This window comes from Rhinolophus hipposideros, assembly GCF_964194185.1.
Source record: "Rhinolophus hipposideros genome assembly, chromosome: 18".
Taxonomy (NCBI): Eukaryota; Metazoa; Chordata; class Mammalia; order Chiroptera; family Rhinolophidae; genus Rhinolophus; species Rhinolophus hipposideros.
This window is the reverse complement of record NC_138064.1, coordinates 10,128,277-10,148,696: the sequence shown is the minus strand read 5'-3', so window position 1 is coordinate 10,148,696 and position 20,420 is coordinate 10,128,277. Positions and strand designations below refer to the sequence as shown.

Below are 20,420 nucleotides of genomic sequence, written 5' to 3'. Positions count from 1 at the left end.
CACATTGAGAAATGTACTTCACTTTGAAACTAGTTATTTGAAAACAAAATTATACCCCCAATGTGTACTCACACTTTAAGAATTTTTCTTAAATGTTCTTATAAAATCTATAAAATAAATATGTTATAAATATCATTAAAAGAGAGGGTGGGGGAAGAATATGGACGTGTGTGTGTGTGTGTGGGTGTGTGTGTGTGTTTGTGTGTGTGTGTGTGTGTGAAGGCAGAAGTAGCTCATTCCCAGATAGGGCTTTCTGGTGCACTCACTATATACTTTATATACTTCTTACAGATTTCAATCGTTATGTCAGGGAAATTGTTGTTCTGAGGAAAGTAAATTTAAAATAGGCAGAAAATCATCTCGAATAGCCAGCAGTTCACACAGACCTAAGTTTTGAGAGTTTTTCCATAGTTTCTTTTTTTTCTTTTTCTTTTTTGGGAGCGGGGAACCAGCTACGTTTAATTGTGACATTTTACAATTGTACAAATGTTTTGACATCTATCCCCTCCCTCCCTTCATATTTAGTCTCTTTAAAATGACAGGAAAACACCAACCAATCACAGGTTTAGTAGGTTTTATAAGCTTATCCCTTCAGTTCCTATTTGCAGCACCCAATATTCTTTTGACACACCAGACAGACCCAGCAGTGGCTGACGGTAAATTTCAGACTCCCGGAGTTTAAAAGTTCAGGTTCTCTGAGCATTCTGTGTTGCAGTGGCACTTGTCCAAAATTGGTACCTCCCTGTAGTTGAGGAACTTTTAATGTACCAGTGAAAAAAGCCTTTTCCCCTTCAAGGGGAAGAAAAATCACTCCTCAAAACCCAGCAGGTCTGGCTATGAGGTCTTTCTTCCTGTCCCAGCCCTCCAGGCTTGTTTTCTGCAGTGGAGTAAGAGACCCAAATCTAACGTGAGTTACAAGAAACAAGACAGTGGTGGCTCTAAAGGGAGGGACCGGGAGCCACTGAGATACCCTGGCCTCCCACATCCAATGTGTGTGCTTCACAGAAAACAACAAAAACCACAGGTCCACAAAACACAGCAGCTATCATAGATTGACGAAATCCATTCATCAAGGGTGGTGGAAGGCAAGAAGGGGAGGTAGGAGGGTAAATGGCACAGGGAGAAAAAGTATTCAAATCAATCCAGTCCCGGGGCTAGCAAATGCTAGAAAAGAGCTGCAGGAAAGGCTGTGGTCCTTTCAGACTCACAGTGTTAAAAATCCACATATTGGTGTCAGGAAGAGTGTGCCTTCTGTGTACCAGAGACAGAAATCCTAGTTCCTCAGCAAGAAGGGAACATGCAGACGGCCCCTTGGCTGCGTGGGTCGTGCTTTCCTGGGCGGGGAGGTGACCAAGGGAAGAGCTGCACAGCCTCCTTCCGATCTCACTCATCCCCTCTGGGTGGCAGGTGCCTCAGTGGCCTGTGCAGCCTTAGGTTTGGTAGGTGACAGATGCGGTAAAGGGATCTTCTCTGCAGAGGTTGGGCTACTCAGGCCAGACTGCAGTCTGTTGCTTAAGAAAACCACCAAAGAGGAAGAGGGGCGTTTTGCCAGGGGTCTTTGCTTCATTGGCACTGATGATGAATAAAGGAAAGAGGATAGAGAAGAGGCAGCCACTGAGGATGGAGGACTGCACTGCTGTGAGGAAAGCCAAGGGCAAACCAGATCCAAAGTAGTCGGGCCAGTTCCACTCTGTGTTTGACAACCACTGTGTGTGTATGGAACCAGCGGTGTTCAAAGCAGTTAGTGAGTAGAGAAGGGCCATATGCAGGAGAGTAACTAGCTGACCAACAAAATGGATGGGAAGAGACTGACAAACATCCCCTGGGTGAGGAAGGGAGCCTGCAGCAGAAGGTTGAAAAGCATATCAGCAATGGTTTTGCTGACGCTAGGGAATGGGTGAGGCTCCCCCCCCCCCCTCCCTTGAATGCCGCCATTAGCTGTATCTTGATCAAACAGCATTCACAACTTTGCTAAGCACACACGAGGAGCATCTGAAAATTGATAGGAGGAAGAATTCCAGCGATGACCAAACATCTGCAGATAGTGACCGATCACCAATAATTGGGGCAGTTAGTGACGGAAGCACAGGAATAAACCTGCGATAAAACAAGAAGAGACTGAGCCCAAATACCCCGCCATTCCAAGCGCAGCACTGCAAGATCCCAACAATCCGTGGCTCCCTCTCCAGCTTCCTCTCCGTGCTCTGGGCTCTCCTCTGCGCTATGACACTATTTACTCTTTTTCAACGCTGCTCCTCTCTCTTTCTCTGAATTCGAGCATCTAGCTTGGAGATGGTACACATTCCCCAGGTGGAGTCTTTGATTCCCTTGGCAAGGTCCTGGAGAAAGGTTTTGACACTGTCAGCCAATGTCTTCACCACCCAAACTACCAACTACACAGAGGAGCGTGAAGCATTTCAAAAGCTTTCACCATAAAGGACCCAACAGCCCCGCCTCTGGGCTGGGGCCCAGCCTGCCCCACCCCTCCCTCACTGACCACCAGGCGCTGCTCCCAGGGCCACGGGCTCCATAGTTCTTCACATCTTAAAAGACCTTTCCTTTGGCAGAAAGGATGAAATTCTGATGTGTGTGTGCTTCTCACATTACATTTTATCCTTTTTGCTCGGGAGGATTTCACCCCTCAATTTTAAGTTTTGCTCATAATTTGCTCGGTAGGAAACAGGGTAATCCAGTACTATCATCGACTTACTATTTGCTGAATGCAGGTACCAGGCAGTATGCAGTCTTTTTAGTGTATTTTATCATGTCAGCCTCATGTCATCTTCTCTTCAGACCAGTGCTTTCCCAATGAGGACACTGGTGTAGCTTCCAGGGCTAAAATAAGAACGCAGCACATTCAGTCTCAAGTTGCTGCTTTGCTGTCGGTTCTGAGGCGCAGGCCTGCCATCTTCATCAGCGGTGTCTTCCTCCCCCCAGCACCCCTCCCCCACCCAGAGTTCACTGACCTCACTCCTCCTTTCCAAACACAGCTCTCTTATATTCCTTGTCTCTGTGCTTGGTGTGCTTTAGCTCCTCTGACTGCTGAACTCTTCCTCAACCTGCATGACCCAAGTGTTTTCTCTCTGTTCTTGGTGCTTCCAGACACTGTTAATCATGCTCCCAGAGGCTTTTACGTTATTTTAATGTGCCTCTGTTCTTACATTGCTGTAATATTTAATTGTTTAGTTCCCGTAGCCACTGACATTTCTGCAGGAAGTGACTATGTCTATGCTACTAGCACATACTAGGTATACAGTGAATAGTCGTGGAATCTGCTGAATGAATTTGAATTCCAGAGAATGTTATCAAGCCTTTCATGATCATGGCATCTGACAAACTAATTCACCCAGTATTTTGTGGATGCAAGTGATAATATAATGGTTAGGGTTTTTTAAACTCTAACCTTGCATTCATATTGAATCCATCACATAAAATACTAATTTAATGAATGGTTGTAATTTCTTTATAATATGTTATTAACCTTGTTCACAGTTTAGGGGGGAAAATTGTGATAAATAGCTTGGTGGAACACACACTAGTGGTCTTTGTAAGGCTATTAAAGTTCCTATGAAAATGAGACACATTAAAATGTCAAAAGGCAAGTTCATAGGAAGAGTTAGTATGTAGACCCAATTTTTATTTTCTCGAGTCTTAAAGTAATTAGTCTCACAAAGTTATTTATTGGGGTAACACTTGAATAATAGTTGAGAATTTGTGTAATTTTTCCTTGGTACATATTTTAAAATTAGTTACTGAGCCCAACACGTGTATTCTATTTATTGATTTACTCTGTTTGCTTAAGGCTTTAAAATTTAAATTGCATCCAAGGTTTTAAGCCTAGAATCTACTTGAATATTGCATTATTATCAGGCACTAATTACTTTTAGAATGAGCAATAAAATAGAATATGAGGGAGAGAGTAATAAGAAAGAAGCTAACTATTTTTATTCAGTTAATTACCAATTATTAATTATCAAGCATAGCCAAATAGTACCATGTATCTCAAAACAACGGTGGCAGTTTTATTTATATGACAATATGAGCGAAAAAGCACAAAAATGACATTTAATGGTAAATTTACAATCCTTCAAATCCATCTACCATTTGTTTTTAAGTAAGTATGTGTTGAAATCCTACTCTGAACATTTTTATGTCCTTGCTCATAGCAAACATGTTATATCATTTTTGAGTTAGGTTTGCAATAAAAATTAATGAGTTAGTGTTTCAGTTTTTATGTAACAACAACAACAAAAATTTTTCCAAGGGTGTGTAAAACCAGCGGAAGTTCCACAGACTTTTGGACTCTTCTGTTCTTATGTATCAGCCTCTTGATGTTTCCTGTCTGCCTTTTTGACTACCTATACAGCTGTTTTTCATGTGTTTTTCAGACTTGGAGAAAGACCAAGTGTTTTTGACAGCTGCATGCTGAACTGCAATATATGCTTGGCCACAGGTCACGTTTGCATTTCTTCACTTGTGTTTTTACTCAATGTGTAAAAGAAATATGAGCATAGAGAGATTCAGAAAGCATGTAGCATGCTGAGTAATGGTAGTCTTCTTTCATGCCACTCCACTTACTCTGCTGCATAGATTCCACAGGAAGAAAAAGAGCAGAGAAATGGAGGAAATGGTATTCAGGAGTGAGGCGCCAAGGGCCCTTGTTGGCTATAATAATGAAAGATGGAAAATGCTCTGGGTTATGCATGTCAGAAAGAACTTCTGGGCATGGACACACGCGCGTATGCACACACACGCACACTGCTACACACCATTTTCGTGAATAGACTATAATATAGTAGAGAGAACTGTGAATCTAGCAGTCAGTTCGACATGTGATTGATTACCAGTTTATGTATCATGTTAAAACTTTGACTACATGATATTTTAACACCAGGAAATGAGACACACTATTTAATAAGTATTCATTTCAGGAGTCCGCCATAATGGAACTTTCTTGTCTCCACCCCTCTGCCCCACAGGCACAAAAATTTTTCTTTGCTTTTGAAAATGAAAAATGCTGATTTCCAGAATCCTTTCGGAATGGTTTTGGTAGGCCCTGGCTCAGTTTGTTCCTAGATCTTGCAAATCACAATGGTTAGTTTTCTCTCATCATAGTGAAGATCAATGGGATAAATATCCAGATTTTAAATTCTGGTGAAATCTCCAACCTTCCTAATTATTTTAACTTTAAAAGGTATTTTATTTTTCTCTGTACAGTTGAGGCGTACTTTCTGAGGAAGCATCATTAAGACATTGTCATCTTTTCAATCTCTTGCTTTTGCGTTTTATATCTTGTTGGTAAAACTTGATTCATTCAGTGGATCAAGTCTAACTGCCTCTGCATAGTTTTCTTTTTTTTTTTATAATTTTTTTATTTTTATTTTTATTTATTTATTTATTTATTTTATTTTATTTTTACATCCCTCACACCGTGAACCCCCCTCCCCCCATCCACCAGCACCCCGACCTCACACTGAGCCATCACATTATACACATAAAATTATAGTTGGCATTCATTAATGTCCAGCCTCTGGTGTACAATGCCATGACCAGGCATCCACAGCATCCCTGAGGTGGTCTCCCAAACAGGACACATGTCCATCGGACACCCAACAAAATCCCCAAACACTATTGAATAAGTTCCCCAAAGTAATTCTCAAAAATCCCTGAGGCCATCCTGTGGTCACCAGCCGCCCCCCAATCCCTTCACCCTTCTAGTTTTCTAATATGTTCCTTTTCCCTCCCAGGAATTTCCTCTACTTTTACCTTTGACCCCTGTTCATTTTCCCTATCCTTCTCAGTCTAGGCTGCATCCTACCTCTATCATGAAGCCTTCCCCAGGAAGTTCACTGTAATTAAGCTCTTTGATTTTTCCATAGTAGTGCTTAGTCTGTTTCACGTCATTTAGATTGTCTTTCTTAACTGATATCATTTTGAAAAAATGGATCCAGTGTGGCATAATGGAACCTCCCAGGGAAGATGGAGGTATAATGGAGCCAGATAGGTTCCGATTTGAGTACTGGCTCTGTCGTTTTCTAACTCTTTGGCATTAGACATATTATTTAAAGCTGTGTGGGTTTCAGTCTCCTCGTGTGTAAAATGGGACAATTGTCCACCTTTTAGAGTTATTAAAGATTATAGCTAATAGGCTGGATAAATGTTTAGCTCAAAGGCAGGAATGTAACAGGTGCTCAGTAAATGGCAATAGTGGTTATTATTGCTGTTGTTCAATATTTCTTACAGCTCCTAACATAATACTGAGCATGTGGTGAGGTACCTTTGAGTATGGTTCATGGCTGGGTCATTGAAATAGCTCCTGAAATCCCATCACTTTTATGAAGGCTTCCTGTTGGCTCTGTTCTATCAGAACTGCAAAACTTTCATGGCTTCTTTGGACTGTTCTTTCTGTTCCCATTATCTGTAAGGGGAGCCTCTGGTATGTGTTCTGAAGTGGCTTCCAAAACAGTGATTTGAAGGATTTATTTATTTATTTTTGAGTAATGTTTTGGATTGATCCCTACATTTTTCTAAATGTCAGCAGCCAGGATGGTAATAAATAAAGCATTTTTTACTTACTTTAAATGCAGTATGTGAAACACATAGAATAAAATCTAAGCAAATCGAGCTGGAGATGAATAAATTATTTTGCCTAGCTTACTTCAGCTTAACAGACATTTATTAGTGTATCTCCTACGTGCCAGGCATTTTATAGTTCTTGGATTTACAAAGATGAGTAAGATTTGGTTCCTGCCTTTGAGTTTAGTCTAGGGTGAGCGAAAAACACAAAACCTGACCATTTCAATCGATGATTAGGTGTAAGGTGGAGGTAAGGAAGGGGTCTGTGGGCTCACAGATGGAGGGCAGTTGAGGGGGAAAGAGAAGACTTCTGGGAAGACATGAGCCCCGGCCTGTGATGTCAATCAGAGGACAAATGGGTTGATCCACTTGATTTAGGGACAGAGACCCAACTCAAAGTGGCTTCAATATTTATGGGAATCTGTTGCCTGTAATGTTCATAGGTAGGTTTGGCTGCAGGTGAGGCTTGATTCACTGATTCAAACTGTGTCTTTCGTGGCCCTGTACAGTCCAAATGGCCTCTGTGATTCCATACCTTATCCTCTTCACACATTTCTCTCCAAGGGGGGAGAGTAAGTTTTTCTCTAGTTCCGTCTAGCTCAATCGAAGGATTTAGTTTCTCTCATTGGCTGTAAATTATACCCATCCCTGAACCAATCACTGTCACTAGTGGGATACTAATTGATTTATGTAAGTCAGGGTTACCCTCCAGCTTAGAATAAAGTCAATCTCATTCAAACCTCATGGCTAAAGATGAGAGGAGAGGGGACTGCATGACTAGGAGGCAGCTAGCAAATGTTTACTAGACCAGGAGAAGAAAAGTAAAAGAGTGTTTTGGGGAAAGGTGAAAATATAAGCAAAAGCAAGGAAGCATGTACCATCTAAAATGTTTGTGGAAAACAGCAATTCAACATTAATACAACACGTAGTATGAGACTTAGAAAATAATTATAAAATAATAATATGATGGTGTATTTACCATCTGTTGGATCTAGTGTCCATACATTGCTTCATTTAACTCTCACAACTGACTAAAGTAGGTGCGCCATCTTGTAGATAAAGAAACTTGAGCCCAAACTCACAGCTAATAATTGGTGGAGCTGGACTCAAACCCAGATTACCTGACTCTAAAAGCAGGCCACATAAACATTACAGTATATCAAGTACTCTCGTCTGTATTGCTAGAATTTTAGGAAATAACACCTAATATTGCATGCTAAGGAGCCAAGTTTCCTCTGGAGCTCAAGTTTTCTTTAGCTTCTAGCTCTTTGTCATACTGTGCTAAGGCAGTGGTTCTCACATTTTTGTATTCATCAGATAGGCTGTAGGGCTTGTTAAAACCCAGAATTTCTGGGTCCTAACACCAGAGTTTCTGTCTCAGTAGATCTAGAGTGGGACCCTAGAATTTGCCTTTCTAAGAAGAATTTGCATTTCTTAGTGTCAGCTAAGCCGTTGCAAGCGGTCTGAGAGCCACACTTGGAGAACCACTTCTTTGAGGTCTTTGGGAAATTGAAATTTTGTGGTTCAGTGATGTTCAACATATCGAAATGAACTCAAATTTTATTGATACTTCTGCTTGGAAATACACATGCTCTGACCTCACACTCTTTAATAATACAGATGTCAAGCGTATATTTGGTTACAGTAATATCCTCCCCCAAAACCAATGTCATTGCATAAGTGTTTCATTGATTAGGTTTCTTGTCTGATTCTTGACTTATTAAGATTAAATTTATTGCTCTCCTTCTAGGTCCCATTCAATTCACTAACGGTCAGTTCCCCCTTTATTGTTAAAAAAGTACATTAGTATACAAAAGACATACATTTAAACACTTTGTTGGTCTACCTTTTTATTATGAAAACATTTAAATATCAGAAAAAGTAGCCATTAACATTCATGTTTCCACAATCTAGACTCAATAGTTAAAAATGTACTCACACACACACACACACACACACACACACACACTTTTTGATGAACCATTTGAATGTAAGTTACAGATCTTGTACCACTTCACCCATAAATATTACTGCACACATCTCCCAATAAGAACATTGTCTTATGTAATTCCAATTCCAAGATCACATTTAAGGAAAATTAACAATAATTCCTGTTATGTAACATGTAGTCATATTCCAATTTCTGCTGTTGTCCCAGCGTCTTCTATTCTTTGTTGTTTTTTATGTAACATGTAGTCATATTCCAATTTCTGCTGTTGTCCCAGCGTCTTCTATTCTTTGTTGTTTTTTGGTACCAGGATCCAATCAAGTGAAACTAAATTCTAAGAGTCATCAATGCTAGATGGATCTTTAGACTCAGATTAGTTCTGTGTTATTTAAATACAGGTCTGATTGCTTTAACAAAGACCCAGCTTAATGATGGCTTAAATAAGGAAGATGTTTATTTCTGTCATATTTAACCACCTGGAGATAAAGTGGTTCAGGGCTTGTAGGGTGGCTCTGCTGTACTCAATCAGTGCCTTCCATCTCTGAGGCCAAGATGGCTGTTCCAGCCCTACCATTGTGCCCGGAAGAGGGGAGGAGGGGGCATAGTCAGTCCTTTTAAGGACATGTTTGGATGTTGTACATATTACCTGTGCTCTCATCTCATTGGTAAGAATGTAGTCATATGTTGTGCCTCTAGTAGAGGTCTGGAAGTGAAGGCTTTATTCTGGATGGCCGTGTGTCTTGTGATAACTCAAGTACTAAAAGAAAATGACTACTTGTGGCACTTAGCATCTCTGCCACAAGTTCTCTGTTGCAAATGACTGAGCTATACCAAACTATATTAAATATATTTAATGACTCCTAATCCATTACAATATGACATTTCTCTTTTTGAGCTGTCTAGGGCTAGTCGTTGTGCCTACACTGAGCTCAGAATGTTATTCCTTTTTGAATTATTTGATAGGTATTTTATTGATGTTTTGTCATCTTTTTTATTAGGGCGTAGCTGTCACTGCTCAGAGGTGTAAGTGTCTTTACATCTTTTCTGATTTGCTATTTTCTTTTCTCTGGGCTGGGAAAGCAGGTAACAATACACCATAATAACATTACGATTTATTGTGTGTTTTATGTGTGCTGTACAGTGTTAGAGACTTTTACATCTTTAACTTTGGAGCTTTTATGCAAGTATACTCATTTTACAAATGAGGAGACCGAAGCTCCGGGGATATCAGTAATCTGTTTATGAGAACTATAATTGTTAGACCCATAATTAAAAGAATTGATGCCTGAGTGTCGAGACCTGGGAATCTTCCAATAAAAAGTTTGTACGATTTTCATTACAAAGACTTTGCAGCATCTCTTTAGACGATTTAGAGGCATTTTTATACTTTTTCATTTTTACTGGGTGCAGGTTGCGAAATAGTTAAATTCTCCATCAGTGAGGTACTCGTCTCAACAGATCTCTGTGAATACACTTGTACAGCTTGCATACAAGCTCATGCCTTTTTTGGAAGCCTTTAAAAAGCATAGTAGATAAATATTGGATTTAAAAAAATGTAAAACAGTGACTGCAAATCCTACCACGCACTGAGAGAATTCTCTTCACAACAACATCGATAGGAACGATCCATTTTCCAGAATGGTTCAGATATGTGTGTAGTGAACATTCATATGTTCATAGACAGTATTCAACCTGGAGTATCTATCAGATGATAGAATTGTTGAATCAGTCAAGATGGGGTAGAGTGTGTTGTGATAATAAACACCCCAGAATCTCAGTTTATTTTCATTTTTAAAAAAAGTCCCCTGGCAGCATCCTTTCTTTTAAAAAAAATTGCCCTTGTGCCAATAGTCAGATGAAATAATAAGAATGTCATCCACTTCTGTGTAGTTTGTTTTGTTTTTGAGCAAAGTATTTTTTAAATTTCAGAATTTAAGTATATTACGTTGGCACTGCTATCCAAAGTAAGATGGGGTAGTTACTACAGGACATACTATATATGGTAAGTATGGGTTAGAGAAGACAAATTAATTAGAGGATTGACCTTTTGTTTATTCCCTTAAGGACTAGCTTAGTTTTTCTCTGGTGTGCTTCTTCCTTACCTAATACACTAATCACACTAGTAGAACATGAAAAGTTATATCGTCTAGATCTGTCTCAGATTGCGGGTACCACGGTATACTGTATCACAGAAATAATCATTGTCATCGTCTCAGCGTATTGCTCTCACGGATTATCTTGAGGTAGAGTTTTTAGTATACAGTAAATGAAAATGAATGTATTTAAAGTTATAGACATCATCTGAATCATTTAAAAATTGGGAAATGTATATATGATAGAAAGTAACCTGATAGCTTCATCAGTTTGTAATTTAAAGTTTAAACTGCTCATTTTGCCCCATGAGGGGAAAAATTAACTATGTCATATTTGTTGTAGATAGTGATAAATTTAAACCACTATATTCATATAAAAAGACAGGCGGCCTAATTTTCTCTAATTCTTCTGTAGGTCGAGATTTAATTTGTATCCAGTCTATGGATGGGATGCTGATGGTGTTTGAGCAGGAAAGCTATGCTTTTGGACGATTTCTGCCTGGTTCTCTTTTACCTGGTCCTCTTGCGTACAGTTCCCGAACAGATTCCTTCATTACTGTCTCCTCCTGCCGACAAGTAGAAAGTTACAAGTAAGTTTGGATGTTGAATCTTTGAAATCATGATTTTTTTTTTTTTGGTGTGTTATGTTACCGATTAATTCTTTTCCACAAACAGCTGAGATATTACAAATGAAAAAGAGACTGGTTTCTTTGATAAAATGAATTGTCATGACTTAGAGGTGTCATTTACATGTTGTAAAATATTTGAAAGGCAGACTAGTGCAGAGATTGAGAGGAGGGTTTGGAGAGAGGCAGGCCTGGATTGGAATCGTGATTTTGCTCCGCACAGTTGTTTGATGGTCAGTGTCCTTATCCTGGCTGTAAAGGGGTTAGTAATGGCTATTTTGACAAGCTTTTAAAAAAGAATTAAATGCGTGCCCTGTTGCCACCTGATCGAAAATTCTCAGTAATTATCGGGACAGTTGTCTGAATTATAAATAATAAAACACAGTGTGAATGACAAAAGCCAGATACAAAGATGTGTATGTGGACTTTTTTTATGACACAGAAAGAATGTATGTAACATGGGAAGAATACTGGCCAAAAATATAAGTGTTGTTATGAATGTTTATAGTAGGACAGTTCATACTAGAAGTGAAGTCTGAAAATGACCCTGTGAAAACACTTTATACTTTTTGCTAGAAATCCTTATTGATTTTGGTGAATTGTGTTTGATAGAGATCTTTTTCTCCTTTTACAGGCTACATTTCAATAAAAATTAAGGTTTTAAGTTTTTGGAGGGTGTCTTTCTTTTGTTGTTGGAAGGGAGAATGGGGAAAAGAAAGTAGAAATCCATGCTGGGAAAAGAAATAGAGTTGGAGGATTACATGTCTTCAGTAACTTTATTGTTGTTATCTTACTGATGGCAACATTTAGAACTTCAGACGTCTAAGCAACACTTCATTATAGCTTTTCAGTATTATTTTTGGCTGTAAGATTTTTCCCAAGGCAGGAAGAAAATATAAATTCATCAGGCAAGAGTTGTAAATTTTTGTCTTCAGGTTTCAATATTGTGTATATCGCAAGTGAATGCAGCTTTCCCTTCATAAGTGGCACTCTACCTTTTGTGAATTATTGTCAAGGCATCTAGGATTCAAAACTCTGGAAACAGGCAAATGTTTTGTGACTAAGCAGAAGTTAACCGACGGAGGTAGTATATCATTATGTCACATTCCGTCTATAAGTCCTATGGCTCTGGTCCAAAGGAGATGAATGAATTGTGGCATTGCTACTGGTCATAAATAAAACATTATATTTACCTTGAGAGGTAGAGAAAAATATCTGTATAATACATTCAAGCCTGCCAAAACTTAAGCAATATTGAGGAGATCTGCTTTTCAGCTTTCCACCCAGTTCTACGCCTCAAGTCCTGCCAAACAGCGATGCTGGCAATACTGCACTGGGGTCACTATACAAAGATTTGAATGCTCCATGACTTACACTTTGAAATATGTGCGTAGGAATTAATTTGATAATAACTCCAGGAGTGATCGGATGAGGAAACAATGTGTAGGTTTCCTTAATGTGTCAATGTAATCCCATGGAAGCTTTCACTGTTTTAACTGTGGTAATTCAATATATCAATCTATTAAATTCATCTTCATCTATAGGACTAAAAAATACACACTTTACCCATTATGTGGATCTTTTATAATGGTAAAAATCTGTGAGGTATGTGATTATTGTGAAATGGTGACTATCAAGAGGGTTTATAACATTAAATAGTATGTTGTATTTATATATGCCTTCAAGTTTAATACATTAAACTAAATGTTAATCCCTGTGCAATTTAGGGTGGGCGAAAGCATGAAAACTAGATTCTTTGGAGACTTCATTAAAGATATTTATAATTAGTCAATAGAATGCCATCAGTTAGTATAAAAGGCTTTTAAGACATAATTCATTTTTCTTTTTGATATTGATATTTAGTTACTTTAAAACAGGCTCAATTATGTTCAGATTGGAACTAGGGAAGGCCGTGGGTCTCAGACTTTAGTGTGCATGAGTCACCTGGAAAGCCTGGTGCCAGATCCGATGAATAAGGTGGATGAAGACACACCGTAATGTTTTTATTAGACAGAAATTGCCATACTAGAACCCATGTGTGACATGGAGCCTTTCTGTTGTGATCTCAAAATATGGTGAATGCTGCTGCCGAGTGCCATCCAATGGAAAGGCAGGGATCTTCAATACAGGAAGCGGAGTGTGGAACCTTATTAACAGTGTGTGACAAGTTTCAACTTGTTTGGTGCAGTCAGTCGGGTGTGAGCTACGGTTGAGAGAAGGTGTGTTTTAAAGTGTGCCGTAAATCATCCTCCATCATGACAATACCCGTGTCACATATCGCTTCTGGTACATGACAATTTCTGTCAAACGAAAACATTACAGTGTGTCCTCATTCACCTTATTCACCGGCTGTGGCATCGTGTGACTTCTGGTTCTTCCCCAAAGTCAAATTGATTCAGGACATTGAGTCAGCCATGACAGCGCCGCTGAAGAGACTCACGAAAGAGGACTTCCAGAACTGCTTCAGAAAGTGCCAAGAACGATGCGATAAGTTTGTTTGAAGTGAGGGGGAGCATTTTGAGGAGGATTAATGGCAATATGCCTTTTACTGTAACAATTTTTTTTATTAAAACATTCACTGTATTGTTTGATCAAACCTCATATATACTTTGCACAAGATTTTATTTTTCTCTCCTCTTTGCTCTGGACTTCCCCTGAGGCAGTGCAAGTACCTTGTTTCCCCGAAAATAAGACCTAGTCGGACAATGAGCTCTACTGCATCTTTTGGAGCAAAAATTAATTAAGACCCAGTATATTATATTAATTATATTGTATTAATTATATTATATTAATTATATTATATTATATTAATTACATTATACCAGGACTTATAGTAAAATAAGACTGGGTCTTATATTAATTTTTGCTTCAAAAGACATATTAGAGCTGATTGTCTGGCTAGGTCTTATTTCGAGGGAAACACGATAGCTCCTAATATATTGCTAACTAGATAACAGGCTATGTAGATCAGTATTTTAAAATGCATTTGTTGAATTTAATGGACAGTACTTTGAAAAGAAGATTGTGTTCTTCACCAGCGTTGGGCCCTTGCCAAATTGAAATATTTGGTGTTCTCCATATCTGTCCAGGGCTTTTCTCTCTCTCCTCTTTTGCTCGTGCTGTACTCTGTTTGTGACGTTCTTCCCTCTTCCTCTGCATATGAAAATCATGTCTGGAAGCCTCTTGTTCCCCTTTAGTTCTTCCCTGACCTGCCTGTAAGTAACAGCTCCTCCCTGTCAGTTTGAGGAGTAATTTTCCACTTCTTTCTGTACTATTCATGCTTTCGTTGATGTTACACATTTGCTTGTTTCCCTTCTTGAGAGAACTCAATGCTCCTCGATGGCAGTGATTTTGTATACTTACTACTCCCCGGAAATATCTCTCATTGTACCTTGTTGAAAGTAGGTGTAACAAAGATTTGGTGAAGGAGTGAAAGTTTGTCAGGAAAGTTTCTATTTTGTTAATGGCTTCTTTCACTGAAAATGACTCTGGTATCGAGAATGTTTTAGCTATCGTTGAAATGAACGTAGTAAGGCTCTGTATCCAGAGCTTCTATTTCTAGGAGAGTTCCCCGAGTTAAATATTGAGGTTCCAAAATCTCCTGGTGATTGTGAGTTGGCAACTATGTTTTATTTGAAAATAAATGATTTGGGAGGGTTTGCTTTTGTACTCTGTGACACCTCAATCCATATTTTAGGTACTTGCTGCTGTTTTTACGATGTGGTGCAGAAATGAACTAAATTATACGTTTGAGTTTGTCGTTGGCGCTTCACAAAACTTATTAAGCATTTGTGGTTGTTGGGTCAAAAAGCACCACTATTCACCTGAACTCAACTGTCTTTGTGATTCCTACTTTCTGCTCTGAGAAGCATGTGTGACACTCTGCCATGAATCCTATTACATTGGGCCTGATTATTCTTCAATAGTCTCAACAAGGGGCATCTTATTCTGTAGCTTATATCACTGAACTCTTGAGTGGTAAGAAGGTAAGAAGAAAACATCCAAGTTTTTTTCTTTATTTCAGAATTTCCAAGTCTGCTTGTAATTGTCTGGTTTTGGAACTAGAGTTACATACACATTATGGGTCACAGTTCAGAGGATTTAAGGAACCACCATAAAAGAGATGCTAGTGTAAGTGTGTCATCATCTAAATTTACTGTCAGTTACGTTTAGTAATAAAATACCCTTCTGAGCTGTGTTCCAGGAAGAGAAATGGTCTGAATTTGGAAATCAGGAGTCAATTTTGGCTGTGTCTCTGCCTGCAGTTTTGATGTTAATGAGGCCACTTGAGGGGCTCATTTATTTCTCAGATGAAATAATAACTCTTTGTAGTTATATAAGGAGCTTCAAACGGCTCAGAAGCTTTGGATTTTTGCAACAATCTCATTAATATCCGTCCCATCCTCTGGTTGCTTGGTGTCTACAGAAAATTAACCACCGATGTAATTAATTGCCCGAGGTTAGGTCCATAGTAGGACCAAGGTCTGGGCTGAAGTTCTAGTCACCAGAGCACACTCCTTCTGTTACCATGAACCGGGAAGAGGAAAACAATCCTATTTGGAGTTTGCAATCTGAGGTTTAATTACTTGGCACTTTTGGAGACTTGGGGACTTTGATGGTCAGTCTCAGTTGATACGGAGACATTTGCTGCAGTTGCCTGGGGAATTTTTTTAGCACGGGTTTTACAAGGCTGAGATCTTCACCCTCCTACCTTCTTTGTCTCATTTCCCAGTCCTCCCCGCCATGCCTCTCTCCTAAATGCCGGTCCTGGCCTTTCATGTCTCTTTTACTGCTGCATGCCTTCTCATGTGCTGCTTGCTCTGCCATAATGCCTTTTATCTCTGCACCAGCATGATGAGTTTTCACTCGTTCTTTACAATCTAGCTTTCTCCTCTTGAACCTATACCAAGAACAAATATGTTTCCTCCACCCCATTTTTGTTTCTGCCATCACGCTCCCTTGGTACCATGTGCGTACCTTCTGTTAGCACAGGGCGCTCTGAGTTATTCTTATTTGTTTGTGTGTGAATCTCTACATCTACTTTGGGAGGTCCTGATGGATTGAGACTATGCAGCCGTTTTTCTTTCATTGTCAGAGTTTGTATTAGATCCCTACTGTATGCTTATTGAATGAATGAACTTCCTATACATTAAGCTTTCATATTAACTGTAAGACTGATTTTTATGAATGCCTTGCAAAATCTATCTTAATTCATAGTCATTCTGCATCCAACTGAAAGTGGGGGCTTTTTCCAAATGAAGTAGTCCTGATTGAGATAGGATGGTATTGAGATAAGAGTTGGTATATGACATTTGAATACCTGTATATATTTATTTCAGTGCTGATGTAGATATCCACATTGCCTTTATTCATTCAGCTCCTGGATGTTCACACTCTGAGACATCTTTCTCTTACACAATATGAGGTGTCTGAATACATCATTTACTAATTCTCATCTTACCTATGGAAGAGCAATGCAAGGAGTTTTGGTTCAATGGGAGGGAAAGGAATCTATGAGCCTGACGTTTCTTCATTTGGAGTAGGATTATTGCTCTAATATGCCATTAAGTAATGGGAAACAAGCAAACTTAAACTTTCTTGGCTAAATTAATAATTTCTAGATTGAATGATATTTATATATTATTTTTAAGAATGATTTGAGCTAAATGTTAACTATTGACATGAAAGCTGTAAAATACTTATAGAAAGTCATAATGTCCGTTACTGAGAACTCATCATAAACTACTAGATGATTGATCTCACTTTATATAAATCTGTATCCGTCTATTTGTTAATCTATCAATGAATAATTGAGCACGTCATATGTACCAGGCACTACATTATTTTTTAATTTTTTAAACAATGCCTGAGTTAGAGACTATTATCCCCATTTTATACATGGGGAAGATAAGACACAGAGTGTTTAATTTGCTAAAATTCACTCAAGTAGTAAGTTGTTTAGTTGGCGATTAAACTCAGGTCTTCTGGGTTCCATAGATGATGTATTAATAATTTCTGCTAATTTGGCTGCTTTGCATTATTTACATTAAAAAAAAATTTAGTGTTTTGACGCTACATCTGTCTTAGTATTGTTATTTGTCACGTAAAATTCTAATGGAAATGCTTTGGTAGTTGGCAGAACTATTTTCCCAATATTGAATTTTTGGACATATGGTTATAATTTCTGGATTATGACATTTTTACTTAGTTTTTTGTCACAGTATCATTTAGTGAGAATTCAGTCTTAAATTCTATAGTTTTCAAAACCAAGGTAAAAGTGATTCATAAGGTTTAAAGATTATGTGCTTTTATTTTTTTAATCTTTTTCAGCTTTATTGAGATTATATGCTTTTTAAGTTTAAAATAATTTACACTTTTTATCTATAAGTCATTTATAATTTTATATCTTTCAAACAGGTACCAAGTACTTGCTTTTGCAACGGACGCAGATAAAAGACAGGAGACAGAACAGCAGAAACTTGGTTCTGGAAAAAGACTAGTTGTAAGGCCTTTTCTTTAATATGTACAATTATCAGTAATGTTTTCTTTAATCATAGATGTTTGTTCAGAATAAGAATTCCTGGGGAAAAATTTTTTAAAAATGTTTCAGTCATTTCCCTTTCTGTGTTATGAGTATGTTAATGATCAAAGAATTTAGTTGATTATTCTCCAGCAATAAAGATACCTTCTTGCTCATGGTCATAATATACCAGATTACAGGGTTGCTTCCCTAGAATTATACATGTCCAGATGGGGTCACTTTTCATTGAAGTGACTATAAACTAACAAAACAAAAAGAGAAAAATAAAAAAGAAAACCCCTTTAGCAGGTAAAAAAAGATGCTGCTAGTAGGCATGTGACCAAATGTATAAGTAAAAGATACAAGTGCACAGCCCACAAAGATAAAATTAGCTCAAAGACAAAGGTGGAAGTTTGATAACTTGAAAAATAGTTTGAAGAAAAATTGTAAAGGATAACTTCTCAGTTTAATGGAAATAAGGGAATAGAGGATGAGTGTGAACCCTTCCTTATCCTGAGACCCTTCACAGACAGGAAGGCGAAAAATAGAAGGAACTGAAAATTAGGATGGAAACAGTAAAGGAAATCTGAGAAGGGCACATGCAGTATACATGGAGAAATAATGTGGAGTTTAGAATGCTGAGGAAATAAGACTACCAGAGAAGACTAATTTTCTGTATTAGGATACAGAAGTTAAGAGAGATGGTAGAAAGGAAAGCAAACTTGGAAAGAGTTAAGAATGCGATGAAAACATTTTCTCCATGGTAGTTCATGGTAGTAATGAAAGAGAGAGCACAAACATATACAAATTAGACACATCTTCGCACAGAATTTGGAGGTACCTCAGTAATAATGCTTAAAGCATAGACTTTGGAGTCAAATCTCGACAGCAATACTTCTTATTTTGAGGAAGTGTGTTGACCTTTCCTAGTCTCAGTTGCAAAATGGTGACAATAGCTATTTTACAATGTCGCCGTTAGAAATATATATATATATAAATATATGATGGATGGTGATGATGACAATGGTAATATGATCAAGTTGCCCTTGACTTCCCTCTCAGTAGTAATCTTCCTCCATTGTCCCTCATGTTCTGCACTCCAGCCACGTGGGGCTTCTCATTGTTCCAAATATGCCATGGCTCTTCTTGATTCTAGATTTCTGCATATGTTTTTTTGTTCCCATCTGGAATATCCTTCACTCATTGATTCACAGGTATTTATTGATACTGCACTGTGACTTACACTAAGGATGTATTCTGAAGGCAATTATAGTTGAGTGACTTTTCTGTTCTCAGTTAATGTATAGAGTAAGAAATAGTACTAAACCTTCCTTTCATTACTCCACAGTCACTTGGCAGGACTGTGACGCCATGGGATATTATTAAATCTATTACAAAGGGACAGAATTGATCCAGTGGAATGCTTTTACTAAGGTAGTTGTGGGAAGGCAGTTAATATTGGATAGGTTTAAGTCTGTCATCTGGTCATTTTGGATTTCTATTTGTCCCATTGTTCTTTTCCCTGTTTTTCTGTTTTCTTTTGGAGGTTTTCAGTATTTTTTATGATTTCATTTTATCATTTTTGGCTTATTAGCCATAACTTTTATTATTTTAGTGGGTGCTTCAGAGTTTATAATATACTAGGTGTGATAGAACAATATGGTGAATGTTTAAATAAAAAAATTGTTACAGTAAAAGATACATTGCCATTAATCCCCCTCAAAATACTTCCCCTCACTTTGAACACACTTATCCCTTCATTCTTGCCGGTTTCTGAAACAGTTCTGGAAGTCCTCTTTCGTGAGTGTCTTTAGTTGTGCTGTCGTGGCTCCTTCCATGTCCTGAATTGATTCAAGACGTTTACCTTTCATGGTCATTTTGACTTTGGGGAAGAGCCAGAAGTCACACAGTGCCAGATCCACTGAATAAGGTGGATGAGGACAGACCGTAATGTTTTTATTTGACAGAAATTGCTGTACAAGAAATGATGTGTGACACAGAGCCTTTCCATTGTGATCACCAAATATAATGAATGCTGCTGCTGAGGGCCATGCAACGGAAAAGGCAGGGATCTGCATTAGGGGAAGCAGCACGTCGAACCTTAGTAACACTGTGTGACAAGTTTCACCTTGTTGGGTGCAGTCAGCCAGGTGCAAAAGAAGGTGTGTGTTTTAAAGTGTGCCATAAATCATCCTCATGTCACCATCATGACAATGCTCCATGTCACACATTGCTTGTGGTACATGGCAATTTCTGTCAAATAAAAACATTGCGGTGTGTCCTCATCCGCCTTATTCACTGGATTTGGCATCATGCGACTTCTGGCTCTTCCCCAAAGTCAAAACGATTCAGGACATTGAGGCAGCCACAACAGTGCAACTGAAGACACAAAAGAGGACTTCCAGAACTGCTTCAGAAAGTGGCAAGAGTGATGCAATAAGTGTGTTTGAAGTGAGGTGGAGTATTTTGAGGGGGATTAATAGCAATGTGTCTTTTACTGTAATAATTTTTTAAAAAATTTAAACATTCACCGTATTGTTTGATCATGCCTCGTATATCTTTAACTTACCACAGTCTACTTTCAGGTAATATTATACTACTTCACATATAGTATGAGATCTATACTTCTGTTTCTCACCTTCCAGCCTTTGTGCTAT

General features: G+C 38.3%; 1 protein-coding gene and 1 pseudogene across 6 annotated transcripts in view; one reads left to right on the top strand and one right to left on the bottom strand.

Annotated features, from left to right (window-relative positions):
* The window catches only part of BBS9 (Bardet-Biedl syndrome 9), a 366,639-nt gene that overhangs the window by 80,202 nt on the left and 266,017 nt on the right, over nt 1-20,420 (top strand). For all 5 annotated transcript variants that reach the window (XM_081079509.1, XM_081079511.1, XM_081079510.1 and 2 more), the window contains exons 6-7: nt 11,033-11,207; nt 17,661-17,745. In XM_081079509.1, coding sequence (XP_080935635.1) covers nt 11,033-11,207; nt 17,661-17,745 — 260 coding nt within the window. The remainder of the gene's footprint in view (nt 1-11,032; nt 11,208-17,660; nt 17,746-20,420) is intronic.
* On the bottom strand, nt 1,388-5,932 carry LOC308510223 (etoposide-induced protein 2.4 homolog; annotated as a pseudogene). The gene is made up of 2 exons: nt 5,819-5,932; nt 1,388-2,393 (listed from the first exon to the last, which is right to left on the bottom strand). The product of its transcript is annotated as an etoposide-induced protein 2.4 homolog (transcript).